At 41.6% G+C, this 20185-nt stretch overlaps 1 protein-coding gene across 1 annotated transcript in view; it reads right to left on the bottom strand.

The window, feature by feature from the left end:
• LOC147162994 (fibroblast growth factor receptor-like 1) overlaps nucleotides 1-20185 on the bottom strand; it is a 32122-nt gene that overhangs the window by 3502 nt on the left and 8435 nt on the right. Inside the window, exons 3-5 of the mRNA XM_086095789.1 lie at nucleotides 8628-8900; nucleotides 1560-1646; nucleotides 1185-1469 (exon numbers count right to left, since the gene is read on the bottom strand). Coding sequence (XP_085951915.1) covers nucleotides 1185-1469; nucleotides 1560-1646; nucleotides 8628-8900 — 645 coding nt within the window. The remainder of the gene's footprint in view (nucleotides 1-1184; nucleotides 1470-1559; nucleotides 1647-8627; nucleotides 8901-20185) is intronic.

Raw genomic sequence — 20185 nt, forward strand, 5'->3', positions numbered from 1 at the left:
GCAAATGATTCAACACAACGATAATAAATCTGCTTTCATGGAGGGCTACAGAAATCGGAGAATATTTAATTTGCTGTGAGGCTGAAATGCCACGAATTTGCACCATTTAAAATTAAAGAAACTCTCCAAATAATTGATCAGTTCTCAAAAATAATAACCAATTAATTTGATAATTGATTAGTTATTGATTATTCGTTGCACCTGTGCAGTACTGTATTGAGCAAGGTTGTCAAACTCCTATTAGCTCAGGGGCCACATGGAGGAAAATATATTACCAAGTGGGCGGGATCTGTAAAATAATGGCATATAACTTAAAAACAATTGCCAATTATACGGAGATTTCCGCTATTTGTGGGTCAGCCCTAAATTACGGAGATCAACTGTGATCATATTGGTCCCAAAAAATAAATGTCGATCTATGATTTTTTATTTTTTAAACATACCATAACTTTAGGTTGTGTGTAAAATAATGACATCCAGGACGATTCTGTAGACAAGATGCATTGCTCATCTGAGGACTGCTTGTAAAATTACAAATTTATGTTTTGGTTGTGGCTGGCTAATTAATTGGTCTGACATTACAATTTTTTTTTACTTTACAAAATCATTTTGCGGGCCGGATTAAACCCCTTTGCGGGCCGGATTAAACCCCTTTGCGGGCCTACTCCGCCCCGCACACCGTATGTTTGACACCACTGCTCTCGAGAATTGTAATGCCATGCTGAAGAGGTAATCAATAGACTGGAAAATAAAAACTTCACATTACTTCTATTAATCTATTTTCCAAGATGGAGTTCACTGCCAACCCATCACAGGGCATAGTTACACTCTAAAAACAGTAGCCCAATTATGGATAAAAAATGGACCGATCCACTTTATGGGTCAATTTGACCAAATTTTCTGGGTTGTTTTATACAAAATGACCCAATTTTTTGACCCAAGTAAAGGATCTGACTAATATTTATGAGTTGTTTTACACTGAAATACCCATTTCTTGACTCAAAGTTGGGTCAGATTGACCCAAGTAGAGGATCTGTCCATTTTTGCCCCAACTGTTTTTAGAGTGTAGCATTTTTGTGTCAGTAAGCGACGGACGTGTAGCTTTTGTACATTTACAGTTGTGCTCATAAGTTGAGCCAAACTGTAACTGCCATACTAGTTTACAGCCGTCCTGTGATACTCACGTATGACCTCCACTTTATACGTAGCGTTGATTTCTCCCGCCCGATTGGACACCCTGCAGGTGTACCTGCCGCTGTGCTCGGGCATCAGGTTCTTCAGGGTCAGGGTCCACTTGTTCTGGCGGCCCTCGCCGACCTCCTGCCCGGTCAGCGGCTGGTCGTCCTTTAGCCATACGATGTCCGGCCGAGGCGTCCCGCTGGCCGTGCATTTGAGGCGCACCGAGCTGCCCACGGGTCGGGCTATCACTCTCTTCCTCATCTTAGCGGGCTGGGTAAAGCGGGGGCGCACTAATGACCACAAAAAAAAGGGAATTTCTCATTTCTCTAATAAATCATTACGCCTCCTATTCATGTGGAGTTGCACGGCGCAAGACTTACCGAGCTTTTCTGACAAGCCATCAGAACCATGGTCTGGATGCGCTCCATCAAACACAGCCGGTCTGGTCCTATCAGAACCCGAGTCATCTGGTGAAACAACAGGAAAGCATTAAGTGGAAGTGTTAAAGGGATACTTTACTTATCTCCATTATATTTCATGTACAATAATACCATTAAAAACGCATTTCGCCACTGGCTGTCGAATGAAAATGGCTTCACAGCTCTTCAGAGGTCAGGTTACGACCAAAAGGCAATTATTAAGGGGGATGTCAATTACTTGAAAATTTCCCATCGGGGCTTGGGCCCCTAACCCCACAATAGTGAAGCTTTATTTCATTTAAAGAAATATCGAGGACAGGGGTCAGCAACCTTTACTGTCTTTAGAGCCATTTTAGGCCAATAAAATAACAAAAAATCTGCCTGGAGCCGCAAAACATTGAACATTATGGAAATAGTGTGTTAGTGTTAGTCAACACAAAAATATGCAGCATCCAATACGTAGAGATTCATTTTCTTTTACCTCTTGTCTTCCGTTTTTGGATTTTTTTCTTCATACTTCATAAATTTTTTAGGCATTTTAGTCTTTTGGCCAAATTTCTGACATTTTTGGCAATTTTATGACCATATCACGGTCATTTTCTGCATCTCTTCTTGTATGGCTATTTTTTGACATTTCTGCCTTTTTGACAATTTTGTGGAATTTTTATGGTAATTTGGGGGATTTCTACCATTTTTGCAAATGTTATAGTTACTTTTTGAATGTTTTCTTTTCTGCATTTTTTTTATGAATTGTCTGACTTTTTAGGCAATTCCAAAAACATTTTATGGAAAATTTCTGCCTTTCTTCTTTTGTTTTTTTGGGACATTTTATGGTTACTTTTCAAACGTTTTCTTTTCTGCCTTAAAAAAAATTATAAAAAATTCTGACATTTTTGGCAATTTTGTGAACATTATATGTAATGTTCTGTTTTTTATCTTCCTTTTTGGACATTAAAAAAAAAACTTTTTAATCTACCTTTCATCTCTTTTTTAACAAGTTACAAATTGGGATTCTGGCCTGTTTTGAATATTACTGATTTAAAAAAATCTAAATCAGTAATTCATTTAAAGAATATTTTATCTAAAAATGTAAAATAAATATGTACCAAAAAAACTAGTTTCTACTAATTTTTTTTTTAGAGATTCACAGGGGGCCACAGGAGAGGGACTAAAGAGCCACATGTGGCTCCAGAGCCGCAGGTTGCTAACCCCTGATCTAGGACAAACAAGTCCTTAGTCTGGTTGTATTAGATGGGAAAAAAAGGCCCTCAGTGACCTTGATCAAGACCTCCAAGTTGCCCCCCGAGGACCCTGTTGGCACCTCACATGGCAGCCCCCGGCATCGGCCTGTTAATACCGCAACGTTGTAAAGTGCAGTAGCGTGAAAGTAAAGAAGGCGCCACATTTCCCATTCAAATGACGCTCCGACAGCATCACCCAAGCACCTCCTTGGCGCCATCTCCGTGAATTCAGCATTTGTGCATATAGCGGGAGCATGCTCGGGTCAGACTGGTGGTGCAGCATTTGGAAGTAATCTGATCCGTTTTTCAGGAGCATAATTCCAAGAGAGACAGCTGTGGAGTTTATGTCACCGGCTGACATCATGCGGCGCAGTTAAGACGCGGCTTACGGAAAGTATAATGACTGAAACCCAATCGACCGTTTGTGATGCATATCGACCTTTTCAATCGGGCAGCGATGAATTAAAAGGAGCCACAACAATCTCCATCTGAAATTGATGCTAAGTAGATGATTGTTCAAGAACGGACAGGCTTTATGGACAAACGTCTTGAGAATAGATACGTACAATTCTTACTGAAACCTTGAGACTGCAAGTTTAAGTTCCTACCACTGATGTAGAATAAAATTTAGATCTTGGATCATCCAAAGGCTATTCTAGAGATCTTAGACTAGTGGGGCTGCATAGAACATATTATTGTCAAGATTTTATTTTATGTCTTTATTTTTTTTTTGGGGGGGGGGGGTCTTCCTCTTTAAAAACCTTTCAGGCGTTGCTTCGCCACATGCTGAAGTTGTTTCAATACCGTTTGGCCCGCTCCAGTACCTCGCCAGGTTCCACTGGGTCAGGTAAAGAGAGCAGATGTGACTCCTAACTGCCCACCCCCTCGTCGTCTCTCCACCTCCTGGAACCCTGAATGCTCCGGAGGGTTGTAGGTACAAACCCTCCTTTGTTTGTCCCCTGCAGCACCAGGCCTCGCCATGATGTCACGGCTATTTGAAGGGCCTTCAACTGGCCAACTATAATAACCCATTCCTTTCAAAACATTCTGCACTGGAAGAAATCTCCCCTCTGTTGCTCACTTAGGCGCTCCACATTCCTCCCGGTTCCTGAACCTCCCAATCCAAACAGAACATGGTCCCTCATTGCCGGGGTTTCTTTTGACCGTTTCCCCCCTAGAACTCCATTTCCTTTCAACGTTTTGGCAAATTTGGGGAAACAATGGTGCTCTTTATGCACAGTTTATTGCTAACCTTGCCACTATTCTTTACACGATATTGTCTGACGAGGATGTAGACAGGTGAGGTTGGACATGGCTGCCCATTCATTGCCTCTGAATTAATCGCAATCATTTGTTTATAGCAAAGTGAATAATTAATTTACGGAGCAGATGATTAGCTTTATACTATAAGCGCTCAATGGTTGTCTAACAGTCCAGGAGTCATGAATCAGGAACATGAGTACACGTAGAAAAAAAAAAAAGCTTAAAATTGCAATCCGCCCTGAATCCTCGCATGCTCTTGTTACAGTGTTTGGGGGGCTGACGCCATCCGCTCCCACTTCATTCACAAATCCAGCTACAGGAAACAGGTCCCTGGCCTCCTGTGCCAGCTGAATCACAGGAAAAAGCCCGGATGATTTGGGGCCACAATGAGCTCCAGATGTTGATGGCGACAATATAATCCAAGGGGAAAGTTCATCACACTCCGCTTCCACAGGTGATCAAGGACTGTTTAGCTTGAAATCATCACCGGAGTGGAGGAGAAAATAGAAATGCTATCAGCTCTCAATTATTCTCCAGTTTATTACTAATAAAATCCACACATAAACACGACGGGCCTATGTTTATGTGTCTTCCCGGAGGTTGCTTCAGGCATGGCTGGATCCTGGAGGGGGGAGCCTGGAAGTGATGGGGCCAGTTGTCAGGAGACCACCCTAAACAGGCCTAAACAGCCAGCTGGAGGGATTGAGGAGGCGCCGTGTTGCACCGACTGACCAGATTCTTCAGATAGCTTTAGGGAGGACAGGCTGTCGGCGGCAGATGGGGAACGGACCCACCTCCCCGCCTTCCACCCAACCACTCACATCTCCACTCTCACATCCATATTGATGCATCTTTATCTACTCTTGCATAGTTTTGCCACAGGATCGCCTGAATGTGCTCGGACCGTATTCAACATTTTCTTAGGTCTTCAATTTAAACAGTTGCTAGGATTTCATTAGCTCTTTGTTGCTAAACTGATACGCCAGCTACTGTTGTGTAAATGCCAATGGTGAATGCTGCTAAAGTCGTACAATTTAGAGTTTAATCAAATCTTTTCAGGGAAGTCCTCAAAAGTTGCACAAATCTTCAAACCAGATATGTACAATGATGTTTTATTTTTTATTTTAGTCTTCCTTTTTTATAATACTTCTAACTGCTAATAAAAGAGCTTATATTAAAGTACTATTGATTTTTGTTTTTTGTTTCAAGGTCCATATGGTTTCCTTGGCATAAAAAAACCTGCTGTGTGTAATGTAACGCAATAAAAAAAAAAAAAATCCAGGTCATATTGTCCTGCGAGGTGTTATTTTAATATTTGTGTTATTTACGTGATTTGTTTATGATATCTACTTCACAATTCAGAGGTTGTGGGTTCAAATCCGGGCTTCGGGCTTCCGGTTGAAGGGTACAGCACAAACGTGACCCTAATGAAGATTAGCAGTTGAGGTGTCAAAATTAATTGATTAATCGACAACTAATAGATTACAAAATTAACCGACATCTATTCGAGTAATCGCTTAGTCATTGTTTAACTTCAAATTGTCCAGGTCCTTTGATTTCAGCCTCTCAACACTAATTACGCTCTCTTGTTTAATCAAAATAAGGCATTTGCAAACATTTCTTTTTACTTTGAAAAACAATCAGCGAACCAGTAACTGAATTGGTTTAAAAAAAGTTTGGTGAATACAACATCAATTCCTCTTGTGTGATGTTGCTTAATTGTTGTTTTGTTGTTTGTTTGTTTTGTTGTTTTTGCTTTTTAATCACAAAAACATATCAAAAACAATTATTTGTTAATAAACAGTATATCAGGGAAAAATGTTTTTCTTAAATACACTTAAATGTAAAATAAAATTTTATCTGATTAATTGATGGAAAAAATCGATAAAGGATTCTAAAAATATTTGATGGAGACAGCCCTAATTAGAAAATAGATAGATAGATAGATAGAGGGTATCTAAATTATTTATTTTCAACACCATGTTTCGTAGTAATACTGAGCACCCGACATCTTGGGCTATGATGACTCCTCTCTTTTCTTTCCTCTGAAGATTAGCGCACCACTAGAAAGCATCTATATTTACCCTCTTAAAAGGTGGCCATAAAAAAACAAAAAGGAGCAAAAATTTGTAGCAGGCCAATCAACGGGACCTTCAAGCAGGCTTAGCATGACACGCTGCTGGTGTCGTGTGATCAATTCAGAATGAGCTCCACTTGAAAGTGTTTGTAAAAAAAAAAACGAATGGCCTTTATGTGATGACGTAAACAAGGCCGACTTTGATGAAATGCGGCGTAGCGCAAGTGCACAACGAACCTTGACATTAAAGCTGGCTGTATGCCTCCACCACCGCAACCTTTCATTTGAGCCCAATCAGCAGACACCCCTTCTTTGAACTCCTGAGGGAGACTGGAAATAAACATGCGTCCACTCCATTCCCAACACACAAGCCCGCTTTATTACAGTAACGCACCTTTTTCTGACACGCTTCCACATCTGCCTGATTATGGCTCCTCATCTAAAGCGAGCGACAGTGCACATTCCCTATCCCTAATTAGGCATCTTAGAGTAATTAGACTAAACACAGCCTTCACGCTCCGCTCATTCATCATGCTCCTCTCCAGCCCAAAAGGAAATGCACCCGCTGCACACGCACAAACAGACACAAAGGCTGTTGGCGGCCACATTTCACCCTTCATACCCTCATTCATTAGCTGTGTGACAGTCTGAAAACAAAGCTGACCATTTACGCTGACTGTGTTTCTTCTGGTGGCACCTCCTGCTGCGGGAGAGAGTAGCCTACAGAGGAGGAAGAGCTCCAGATCCATTTGATTCATCAAGGATGAAGTAGTATGAAACAATATCCCGCGCTGCTGTTGACTTTGGGCACTGAGAGGTAGCGGCTGTAACACACTCAACCAGGAAAGGATTCGCCACTAAACCTCTGTAAAGCCACTTGCTCTCGACCTTCACCTCTGACAACTAAAGGATCCGCAGCGTGTTAAAATGCACAATAATAACTTCGTATTAGACAAATAAGAATACCAGAAAGTAGGGACGTGGGAGTACCGATACCAGTTATCAGTTTTGGACTGATGCCAAGTCTTTCAAATGATCAGTACTCGCAACGGTGGCCAATAACAGAATTAGCCAACCCCTCTTGTGGCTGTTTTACGATCAGGAAACACAAATTCCAAATTAGAACTGGACTAAGTGCAATTTCTGCAGAAATTGCGTGGGAATGCTGAACGCTAAATGCTAATCGCTGAATGCTAAGCCAAATGCTTATGAAGTCAATTGAAAGATAAATTATGTTAAAATGACAAAGTATTAATTGTAGTTGAAAGATAAATGAATAATAATAATGAATAAAATAATAATAATAATAATAATGAATAAAAAAAACAATTGAACCCGGGAGGCGTTGAAATTTATATGGAAAAGTTATCTGAAAGTACCCTCCATTTATTAAGATGGAAAAGTGGAACTAATGATATCCAAAACTAAAACAAAAATCAGTCAATAGCGCCACCTAGGCATGCAGTACCCTCCATTCATTTAGATGGAAAAGTGGAACTACAGTCAGTTTGTATACATGTTTATTCCTTAGCATAATTGCCATGGATATATTTGTAATGTACAGTGGGAGGTGGGATTTGAACCTGAAACCTCCTGGTCACTGGGCAATGCAATTTACAAAGCGCGCCACTGAGCTGTATCAGGGAGCTGGTAATGATGAGAAGTTGTATGTATGGCAGTTGGCGTGAAAAGTGAGACTTGGAAAAATTTCAATGTCAGTCCCATTGAAAATGAATGGGAAAAAGTTGATATTTAACGTTAAATTGTGCCAATACTGTAAGTAATGCGGTATCAGATGATAAATACCCCGGAAGGCGTGAATTTTAGAAGCAAGTTAAAATTTGAACGGTGTAAATCAGAAGTATTATGTGAGAGTTGTTTCTCGGCAAAAAGTGAGGAGAATAAAAATCACAATAACATATGCTTCCAGCATTCCCACAATAACAGAATGCCATTAATTTCATGCAATTTTAATTAAAAAATGCAATATTGGGATACATAGGTTTTTCTTTGAAATTATCTGCCATTGCTTTTATTGGGGAATTTTATAATGGATGGATGGACAGATGGAAGTACTGATGGTATCGGTACTTGGTATCAGTATTGGCGACAAAGGATACTCGAGCGTTGAGTACTCGTACTGGTATTGGTCTGAAAAAGAAAGTGGTATTGAACATCCCTAATTTTCAGTCCAAAACCCCAAATCCTGAAATAATTGAAGACTATAAATTGTCCATATGTGCAAGCACTATATAAAAAGGATTGATGGATAGATGGTTATTATAAGACTTCATATTTTAGGGAACATAAATCTTATTAAAACTCATTCAATGCCATTGACGGCTATAGACGTCAAAAATCCATTTGAACTGAGCTGGCAGTGAATGAATTAGTGCCACATTATGGCCACTTGATGTGTTCTTTAAAAAAAAAATAAACTGTCCTTACCAATGACAATGAGGGTATAGTTGACGTTGACGCTGCCAAAGCCGTTTGTGGCTTTACAGATGTACGTGCCCGTGTCGTCTGCCTCCACTTCCTTGATCTTCAGGCCCATGCGGAGGATGCGGAAACGGATCCAGCCGCTGTTGATGTTGCGTCCATCTTTGGTCCACATGATGAGCGGCGGGGGGTCTCCTTCCACCGGGCAAGGCAACTTGATGGCATTCCCGAGGCGGACCGTCTGTCGGTGAACAACCTTCTCAGACACCCGCGGAGGTCCTGAGGACGTACACACACGCAAACCATAACCATCAACTCTCAGGAGGTAATAATTCAATGGTTGCTCTAAAAAATAAATGTAGTTTCAAAGAAGCATTACAAACACGCTTGCATATCATATCACCTTAAATGAAAAAGATCATAGATGGATCTTTGTTTTTCACCTATGACCCCATCAAAACAAACCGGTGACTTCTAATGACAAGTACTTTATATACTACAGGTTTGACCAGTTTGTAGTTCAACAACTTCCACCGAGGTGTCAAAATGACACACAAAAATAACATAGCAAAAAAAGAAAATAATGAGACGATCCTCGTGCTCCCCAAATTATACTTAAAATGGAAAATGCTACTTGCAAATTTTAAAATATAGCAACTTTTATTGTAGTATGAAGCATGTGATCGACAGATTTAATAATTAGAATTAAGGATAATTTAATTCATTTTGGAAAATCATTCAATTAATAAAATGTATTTTTTAAAGGGGAAAAAACTCAGTTTTACAGATTTGCTTCAGTACAAGGGTTCATTGTTGAAGCACGAGTCAAGCAAATGGAAAAAAAAAACAGGGGCAGGGGCAGATGGAATGAGAACGAGGTAATTTGTCATTTTCTTGTCTGATTACCCAGAAATGCTGAAACCAGATTGTAATAATTGGACAGGGCCTGTCGTCCACAGCCAGCACAGAGGGCAAAGTGTTCTGACTCGACTTTTTGTGTAGCGTGCGAGAGATCAAAGCTGTTTGAGGGGGGGGCTTGGGGTGCGCGGGGCGGGTCGCACTTCGGCGGACAGCAGCGGCTCTTAATTGGCCGGGGTCTGCTCCCTCAGATCTGGTGTAGTGAAGCGGGCTGAAACACCCTGTGATGGTGTTAGGAGGCCTGCACCACTGCTCGCACAACACCGGGCACCGAGCGAGCCCCAATCGTCAGCCCCGCCCCCCTGAAAGCTAAACAAAACCCTGAAGCACTGAGCGGGCCAGACAGCCAATCAAATGCAACTAAACCCTATCGCTAGTCTGGGCCTCTGAACAAATGGCCCGCTCTGGTTGCAGTAAAAACAATGGGGAGGGTAAGTACACATGGCTTCTCCCAATGCATACACACACACACACACTCAAACAAACACACACAGTCACATTCCTCTGGTGCATTTCACACATAATGGTAAACAAGAACTTTATTGATGGGGCTACAAAAAAGGGGGGAGGTGAGCCAGGTAACTCCATCTGGTTGTTTCATCCGTCACATTGCCGACAGATGGATGGCAGCGGCGTGTACAACATCTGGGAAGCTGCGATGAGCAAAAACATTTTTGGGGATATTGGTGACTCACATTCTGTACAGTATATACACTAAGTTGAAAAGCATGCTCATTTGCAGCCATGCATTCCATCACGCTGGTATAGAGGAAATTGAAAGTGTCGGCGTTTACGTCTGTAAAGAGGACGCAACCACAGTTTTTTTTGGCTGTCGTCAGCTGGCCCATGTCTCACCCCTCTCCTATGACAGTGGAACAGACGCACTGCTGTGTCTTCTTTAAAACCACAATTGGGTCACGGTGTTGGTGACCTGATCCTGCTCAGTTCATGAGTTGATCCGCTAAGAATGAGTCAGATGTCTATATAAAAAAATATATATATATATATATATTTTTTATAAATCTCAGAAAATGGGCCACAGTTTTCTCAATCCAGCACTCCACTAGATTCCATGTTAGTTTCCGATGAATAGCAGGATGTGAAACAACAAAATATTCTGATGAATGGACCGAATACACATGAACTGATCATTGCTCCCAAGTCTAATCAAAGCACATTCCTTTTTCCAAAAGTTGGAAAACTTAGAAGATGACGAAAATCTTAAGCCTTAAAAGGGAAAATCAACCCAACGACCAATCACAGTTTAGCTCCAGGAAACAGGTGGGCTGTGTTTGGTTGTTACCTGATCCGAGCAACAGTGATGTCATTTTCAGTCGACAGCACGTGGCAAAATGGCTGCCACCTGAGATGGATAAAAATGGGTGGATTTTGCTGCTTAACTCATATTCCACAAATGCAATGTTAATCAGAGTACCATGTGGAGGCACAACATACCAGTATTATTGTAAAGAAAAATTGGGGGTTGACTTTGCCTATAAAAAGGTGCACAAATTGTCATCTTGTGTGACATTATGCGTGACGTCACGTAAGACTTTAGAATAACATCGTACTGTTTTGTTGCAATGGACCAGCCTCAACAAGGTGTGAAGAAAAAAAGAAGAAGAACATACTTTACACTGGAAGTAAGGAGAAAGTAAGAAAAAAGACTCTACAAGTAAATATTGAGATGCTAATGCTAATGAACTTATCAAAAGGCACAATATTTTATTGCATTAACGTTTTACAATTGTTAATGTATTTTCAAGCTTTTCAAACCAATAAGGTTTTTAATGTAAGTTAAATCTGTGTTTAAAAAGTGTTACAACATAATATTTACTATAGCTGGAGTCTTTTTTTGATTGTAAAAGAACAGAATGTTACAAATGTTACTTAAAACATTGCCAGCACGGTTAAACTGGAACGGATTAATTCACATCAGAGAGAGAGAGTTCACGTCTGCCTCACAATTCCGAGTTTTGGGGTTTGAATGTCAACTGGCCTTCCCGTGTGGAGTTCGTATGATCAACCTGTGCTTGTGCGTGTGTGTGCTTTCACAATCCAGAAACATGCATGTTCGTCTCATTGAAGACTCTAAATTATCCATAGGTGTGGTGTGGATATTGACAGGCTGTTTGTCTATATGTGGCCTGCGATTGGCTAGCAACCGGACCAGGGCGTACCCTGCCACTCACCCAAAGTCAGCTGGCACAGGCTCTAGCTGACCCGCGACCCCGATGAGGATAAGTGGTATATAAAATGGACGAATGGATGATTTCTTATGCTTCTTTGAAATTCTTTGATGTCAACAATTTTCCCAGCACGGGCTGTGTGCGACCTTGGAGCTTTCATTGAACTGTAGACTCAGATCAGTGACTTTAACCAATGCTAAACTGCAATCACCCAACACAAATCTGGTATCTAATCCTCAATGATACATAGTGACTACGGTAGCACACTGTAATATTCCTTAAACATGTGTTTCCACTTCTATTTACTGTCTTTCATCACTGTCATCCTTACTGTGGCGAAGATATGTTAAATGATATGGAATGTTATTTGGGACCCCTCCGGCTCCGGACGTTTATAAATGAGCCTAATGCACGAGAAGTTTTTGGCTGCTGCTCCAAGTGTTTGGAATGTGCAACAAATTATTTCCTCCCTCAATCTCGGCTCTTAAAAAAAAATCTTTTGAACTCCCTTCTGAAAAACAAGGCAGAGAGAGGTGCCGAAATCAAGGACGTGGTCTGCATCACGTAATAAGTATTTGCGCTTGTGTGCGTGACCGCTATCCTTTCTTCAGTAGGGTCTCTCCTCCGCCTCCTCCCTTCTCAAGGACAGGTTCTCTTAACCTTGAAGTTGAAAGCGCCGAAACCACAGAGGCAGAATGGAATAACTTCTTTATCTGCATGATTGAAAGACACCCAAATGCAAAATTTAATTGCGGAATTCTGCTGAAAAATTAACCAGAGCTGCACTCTCCTCCTTTCTCCCGAAGCTGGCTCCTGAGCATATGGCCAACTACGCACCGAGTTTGTGATGAATGACAACGTGCCAGCTACATGTCAAACTGGCTGCTTAGTCAAACTCTTAGAATTAATCGCCAACTCTGTACGGAAAACGAGACACGCGACCATATGGGCTTCCCCCGTCTTGTGGCGATGGTATGGAGCGCCTTATTATAGCCGGGCTCCATGCGTGAATGGAATCTTTCATAGTGCAGGAAGAGGAGGAGGAGGAGGAGGAGGCCTGGCGACTTACAGAATTAGCTCTGTTTGTCTTTTGCTCAGTTTGGTGACGGATTATTTAAAGAGAAAGGGCCACATTCAATATTGCATTCTTGGGACATACTAAATATAGAAGGCTCATAACATGAAGAGATTGGAAGTCCGGGCATGTGTTATGGGAAACGTGTCAGGAAATGCAAATAAAAGTTACGATTATAGAGAATTGAGTAACATTCCTATTTATGAACACCTGTGGATCTGTAATGACGTGCAGATGCCACCCCAACACACACACACACATTGTTATTCTAATCACTGCAAACATGTCAATAAAGGGTGGGCTTGGCCGCTGACAACCACTTTAATAACGAACACCTGGAACTTCAACAACTGGATACAACTTGCAACACTGCTTGCCCCATCCAGGACAACTGTGGTTACTCAAACAACATCTGTAAACATCATCTCGTAAAAAAAGGATTTGTTCTTTAATCTGCAGCCAAGTGCAAGAATTTGTTGTGCATCCAAATAATTTTTGTACACAGCCAAACTGCGGTGATTCATTACGATGATAAACGCTGCTGCAGAATGCGTGAGCGTGTACCCTCATATGAAGTACGGTGAAATCTTCAAAGTCAAACGCTTCTCAAGTTGTACAATATGAAATACAAACACAAAGATAAGACTCTCTCTCAAGTGTCACAAAAACTTTGCCAAACAATCATGGCGGATTTCTTCCGCTCGCAATTCTTTTTAACACCACAAAAGGGTCACAGCAGTGGCAAAGAGCAGAAAAACTACAGAACTCAATTTCTCTATCTCTGTCCTATCTACTCTGTACACAATGGCTAAAAATAAAAGAGCAGAATCTATACTAGAACTGGTTAACTTTTTTGTACACTGACAGTAAATAATGTTAAAATGCTACATGAAATATAGGCTGTAATAAAGGTTTCATGATGGCACCGTTTGAATGAATTCACTTCAGATTATATGCGTTTTACAATTCTAATGACAAAGACAACCCGCATCAGAGATCCAATTATGTTCAACTTTGGATGTTCTACTCTACAGTGGAAATTTGGCTAACAAGTTTAATTTTCTTTTGTGACCAAGCTCGCAACTCAATTAACTTGCATATCAATTCATAACCTTATTGAAATCAATTAAAATAGCATTAATACATTCTATTAAAAAAAAACATAATTTGGAATGTTTTAACAGGGCTAAAGATTGCCCCAAAATGTTTTTTGAAAACAAGATCGACACCAACTGGAGACAAAAGGCGCAAACTCAAGGGCATAAAACAGGGTTAGCCTCATGTTGCTAGCTTCTGTTAGCCCGACTGCCGCTACTATCAGCAGCGGAACCACGGAATAGAAAATCAAGGGCAGCGATGCAAAATGATGCTTCGCCGCCAGATTATCTCGTGGAAAGATTACAAGATTCATCATAGATATTTTAGGACAACGCGCACCAACACCAAATACCTGTGCCTAGATTTTCTTCCATCACTCCTAAAATGTTAATTTAGTGGCTGCTGTGCTTCTAGCAACAAAAAAAAGTTAGTCTGCAGCCCTGAGTTTTAATATTACTATTTATTAATATTGTAAAGACAACAAAAATAATTAAACGGGTTTAATAACGTGTACTCCTGTACGTTGGGACAAGCTGAGCCACAAAGAGTAGTAGTATGCGCTGTATGAGTGCTTTGAAGGGGCATCGCCAAGTGAGTGACATCAGCAAAATGGCTGGTCAGACTGCATGTGAGTTTTGGCCGAACTGTAGTTCCTAGCAAGCATTTTTAATTTGCTTTTATGTGACTGTTTGTTCAATAAATGGCTTAAGTCCACTGGTGACAGTCACGCTCCGTTTTTTTCCCCACTTGACTTGAGCAGTCTGAAGCTCACTTAAGTCAGATTTTGGCTCGCAACACAAAGCAAAAAAATAAAATAAAATAAATAAATAAAACTCGACCAAGCAACGGCTCGGCCCGTTACTTGAAAATCTCAAGTCAAGGCACCACTATATTTACTTTAAAGATAAGAAGCAGAGAGATAATATGCAGAGTGCTTCCCCCTCCTTTTTGTCCTCCTCAGTAGCACAGTGTTAGGCCAACAGACCGTACAAATGCAGACAGACATCACAGTCTAATGTAGCCTACGCTTGCAGGGCTCTATTCCATTTTGCGTCTCTTAGAACCTCAGGCTCAATTGTGTAATGCACATCAACAAAATGGAAACGGGGAACGGAAAGTTCAGGTTGAGCAACACGAGCTAGAAACCAAATCCACCGTCGGTGACTTCACATGAGACTGGAAAGGCGAAGGTGACAAGGTGAGAAGAAGGTTGCAGCCTAGGGAGTGTGTGAAAGGCCACATGTTTTTGTAAAAGAGCAGGCTATACATTTCACAAGCACGGATACAAATCAGCATTAAAAAAAAAAGTGAAAGGGAGAAAGATGGGAGGCGAGGCTAGAGCAAGGTGGCATTGGAGGCTCTTCTGGCAGCTGGGAGGGGCTAAGAATGTCGTCTTTTCTTCACCGATCCAAAGACCAAGCATCCCGGCGAGAAAAACAATCCCCGTTATTCCCCCTCACTTTGCTTTCCAATCAATAGATAAGAGCGGAGTAAGACCAGTCAGGACAATGGCCCTTTCTTCAGCACCATCTTGATGTTGGCTGAATAGCAACTGCATCCGTGGTGGGAATGGTAGCGGCGTAGCGATTGGGTGACTTGAGGAACAGCAGGAGAGGGTGAAACAGAGAAAGCGGTAAGGAGACGCTCCCTGATTAAAGCAGAACCACTGGAATAACATCGCCCTCTTGTTCTCACCAACCTTTCTCCACAACAACAGGCAGCCCCTGCAGACTCCATCAAAAGAAAAAAAGAAGAAATGACTCCAGCGTCATAAAGCTTCCAGAAACATCTCCATCACGCGGCCTGCCCATAACGGGGCCTACTGTGGCGCCTTTGAACTCTAAGCTGCTATATTTCATTAAACTTGACGGCCGTCTGCCGGCCCGGGCTGCCTCAGTCGGCGGACCCCTGCATGTGTGTGTGTGTGTGTGTGTGTGTGTGTGAATGTGTGTTTTTGCAAAGGCAGAGAGAACTACTGTCGTCTGAAGTTACGACACGGCACAAATCCACGCTCCACCCACAATAAATCAACTAGATATAAACAGCTTTATCGGGTTGGGGTCCCCGTAGTGTTTCAACAAAGACCACCTCTGTTTACATCATGATGACACTTTTAAACAGTTTTGTCTGTGGAAACAAGTCGAGGTGCTACTCCAATCACCATATACAGTATTCTTAGGAGAAAGAAAACATTGTCTACCATTCAAAATGATCACAAGTCAAGGCTTCTTTTAATGCAGGTTAAAGGTTCCATAAGCGGCTGTCTGGGAAGTATACTGTTGAATCGAATCCTTTATTTCACATTTGCAGCAGTCCTGGATTAGTTCCTATCAACTTTTCTAATGTCCTATGTTGTCTGCTACTACGAGTCTTTAAATCACTGAATGGTTTGGGTCCTGAATACATTCAAATAAATGCTGATTGAATATAAACCTAACGGGGCTCTGAGATCTGCAGACTTGGGTCAATTAGCGGAGAACCGAGTTCAAAAGTAAACATGGGGAAGCTCCATTTAGCTGTTATGCTGCACATAAATGGAATACGCTGCCAATAGAAGTGAGTGTAAGTACTTTTAAAGCTACATTGCAAACTTGGAAATGGCAGCAAACATACAAATCCTCCAAACAATTTGCTATCATGTCAGCATTAAAAAAATATATATTTTAAGAGGGTAACTATTTCGAAAAAATGGTGGTAATCCTGAAACAAAACCCCAGTAACATTAATATACCATCCAAACTTTGAAATGAGGTCTGCCTTTGGCCAGACGTGCTGTCACAAAGGGGCCACAGTGAGTAGCACTCTGCCGGCTTTATCTCACTCCATTAGGCTGAGGACTGGTATACACACCAGGACTGAGTGTGCGCTTTCGGCCACTTATCTGGGAAGAGGCACCCGGGAGGGGGATGGGGGGGGAAGTCTGGGAATGGAGAGAAAGGCCAGATAGAGTGACAAACAGACTGAAGGACAGGACGAGTGGTCCCGACGGTGAGGTTGGGGGTAGGGGGTGGATAAATGAACTTGAAGCCAAAGAGGGGTTGTTCTAAGAGGCACAGGAGCGAAGATGGCAGAGAGGTCTCCTTTAACACAGCTCATATACGCATGGGGGAGTGAAAGAGGATTAGGCGGGCCGAGGCGGCAGTAACCAGGAATCTCAACAATCTCACACCCAGATCCCGGGCCTGGGCTCAGCCACATGACCCTCTCCAACACACCGCTTTCTCTCTGTAGCCCAGAGCAGGGTACCGACAAGCACCTGTTTATGACCGTCTGTCTCTATGTTTGGTGATGGATGGACCACTTGGAGTGGGACATTGTGCGGACGCACATATGTTTGTAGCATTGTCCCGCTAAAATCACTTTTAATCACAATTTATTCAAATGCAGTTGGACTGTTGACTCGCAAGACATTAACTGTAAAGGTGCAGGATATAATAAAAATTAAGTGGATGCCAAGTATTAAGTTGCCGATTTTGCAGCATGTTTAACTAAAGTATATGAAGTATAAGCAACTCACTCAGTGCAAAGGGGGCATTAAAAATAGGGACATTCCATGCCAAATCACCCAGTGGTTTTAAACGAGCAGATATTGATTTGGATGAAAATGGGTGTACGATAGTGATGGCAAAATTTTAGGTCAACTGGAGCAGGGATTTGGGAGCAATGACCCGCCAAACTTGGACATTTTTGTCAAAAAGGGGCGTGGCTGTCTTCTTCATTTGAATCCTTATATCTCAGGAATTACTGGGTCAATCTTCACAAAAAAAGGTAATGCTGGGAAGGGAATTCAACAAGGATTCCAAATCTGCTATCACTGGTAAATGTTCTAGTAATATTTTTGACCTTTTGTTTTTATTGACCATGAAATTGACTTCAATAGAATGTATTCTCTGACATGCTCTCTAAAACAAAGGGTTTTACATTTCTAAAACGTTTTTGTTTTAGAGAACATGTGAGATTACATTCAATGAAAATGTTTGTTTTCAGGTCATGTGATCCACAAGGTCAATTTCAAGTCAAGGCAGCTTTATTTATACATGCACAAGGAAACTCAAAGTGCTTTCAAGGTATCATATTATTTGGACACATGAAACATGTTTTCAAATTATGTTGATTTTCAGACTCAAAAAGAATAACTAAAACAAAAAGACAAACTTTTGCATCTTATTGTTACTTTGGAAAATGATGCTGTGTAGTAAAATCTGGAAAATTCTGCCATCTCATCATGTACAGTACGCTCCTCATTTTAAGAGGCCCCAACAACAGCGAGATGCATCCTGCCACTCCCTTCTTCAATCTTTTGCTGCATTCCACAGTCACAGCAGAATTTTCATCAGCACTCTCGTCACAGTCGGGGGTACAGTATGGAGGCACACAACGAGCTGCAGATGTTCTACAAGTTAGTCACCGTCACTCTGGTTTGATGTGATGTCAGACAATGGCCAGACATACTGACAACCACAGATTGTGTTGTGTTGTGTTGTGTTGGCCACCTTGGTGTGATAATGGAGTGATGGCACAATGCTCTTGAGCTCACTATCAGTTCGTCTCCGAGTTTAGAAGCTGAAGGGCAGCCATATTCCGTGATACTGAGCAGCACCAGAACTTTCCAGGAGAATGACAGTAGTATTAATATGAGATTCAGACTGGAGGGAAGTTGCCAGTGGACGGGCAAAGCCCCCATTGACAGCAATGGGGCCTCCTCGCAATCCAGCAATATTGTGTGGAATCAATCTGTCATCGTGGAGCTGTTAAGCCTGTCATTAGTGTGTGCTGCTCACCCTTTCACTGTGACAATTTGTTTCCCGGTTCACTTTACCACTCTGATGTAGCAAAGTTCACTGCCATCTTTTCATCTCTAGCTGTCTCGCTTATTCTTCATTTGTCCGCAACATGCTATGTTTCCCACCATTACACGGGTCTGAAACCAAGGACAATATTTGGGAGTTAACTATTCTTGGGAAAGGCCCCAGCCGACTCATGACCCTGCACAAGATAAGCGTCTTAAGCGATAAAGAAAATTGTTGGATATGGTTAGTGATTGTTACATCTATGAAGGACAATCTGCTTTGGTCGGAGTGATAAACTGGAGTACTGTGTAAGACTGCAGCACGGACAAAGGAAGACATTTATTTTATTTTATAGTTTTTAAAACTATATACAGCACTTTCCCCTTTTACTCATACTGATACCTTAGCAAAAAGGGTACACGAAACAAAAAAATACAAATTTGTAAGATGATGGAGCTTTTGTTGTTAATCTCGCTCTGGTTTGGTTCTTAGTTTGCATTTTCCTTGACATTTTAGGTTCAGTAGAGAGTTGGATTACCAAAAAGTTGAGAGGGTCCACTGCCAACCGTTTATTCGTTCTGTTGGGATGAACACAACCTAGACAAGATGGCCGATCTGGAAACTACACTAACAGAAACTGAGAATAAAAGAAAGAGTTGGATTTTGAGGTTAGACGTTACTCCTGCTCGCTTTAGCTGACCCAGTGGAATGTCGTGAGGTACTGGAGAGTATTAAACTGTATCTAAACAACATCAGTGAGGCACAATCCAAGCTGAACGTTTTGCCTTTGCACACAGAAGCTCAGATCACTATTGCAAAAACATGTGCTCAGTGTTTTCACCGCATTTATCAACTCAATGTTAAAACTATGTGGATATGAAAAACATCATTATCCATTTAGAGGTTCCGCTCTGAAGTGAAAATTCAAGGACCTGGCACACATATGACTTAGTTCTTCCCAAAGGTGTTTGATGGGTTTGAGAATAGGGCTCTTCTACTCCAAACTCCTCCAAGCGCGCCTTAATGCACCTTTCTTGGTTGGTGAAGCTGGAAAAGGAAAGGGCCCTCCCCAAACTGTTCCCACAAAATTGTCCAAAATGTCTTCGTCGGATGAAGAATTACAATTCAAGGGTCTCGGGTGTGTCTTAAAAAAAGGACTTCTCCATATTGTGTAGGTCTTTGGCCTGCAAAGAGGCAGTTGATGACCATAACAGACACACGCTGTAAACATCGTTAAGTGCTCATCTCTTCTATTAATCATCCATGCTTAAATGCCTTTAAACACATACATAAATCATGTAAATAAGTTGCTAGTGTATGAATGGAGGCCACATGTGCCAAGTACATCTAAACTGGGGCTGCTCCAAAGCCCGAGTCATATCCTTGTACATGAGGAAATGCAATCTATTTCACTGCGTGCTGCAGTCTGGGATTGTGCGCAGCCTCGCTGTAAAGAATGACAGATTATGCTCCTTGCTCCGAAAATGATTATTC

This window comes from Leptonotus elevatus, chromosome 14 (assembly GCF_054856555.1).
Source record: "Leptonotus elevatus isolate MCC_2025b chromosome 14, RoL_Lele_1.0, whole genome shotgun sequence".
Taxonomy (NCBI): Eukaryota; Metazoa; Chordata; class Actinopteri; order Syngnathiformes; family Syngnathidae; genus Leptonotus; species Leptonotus elevatus.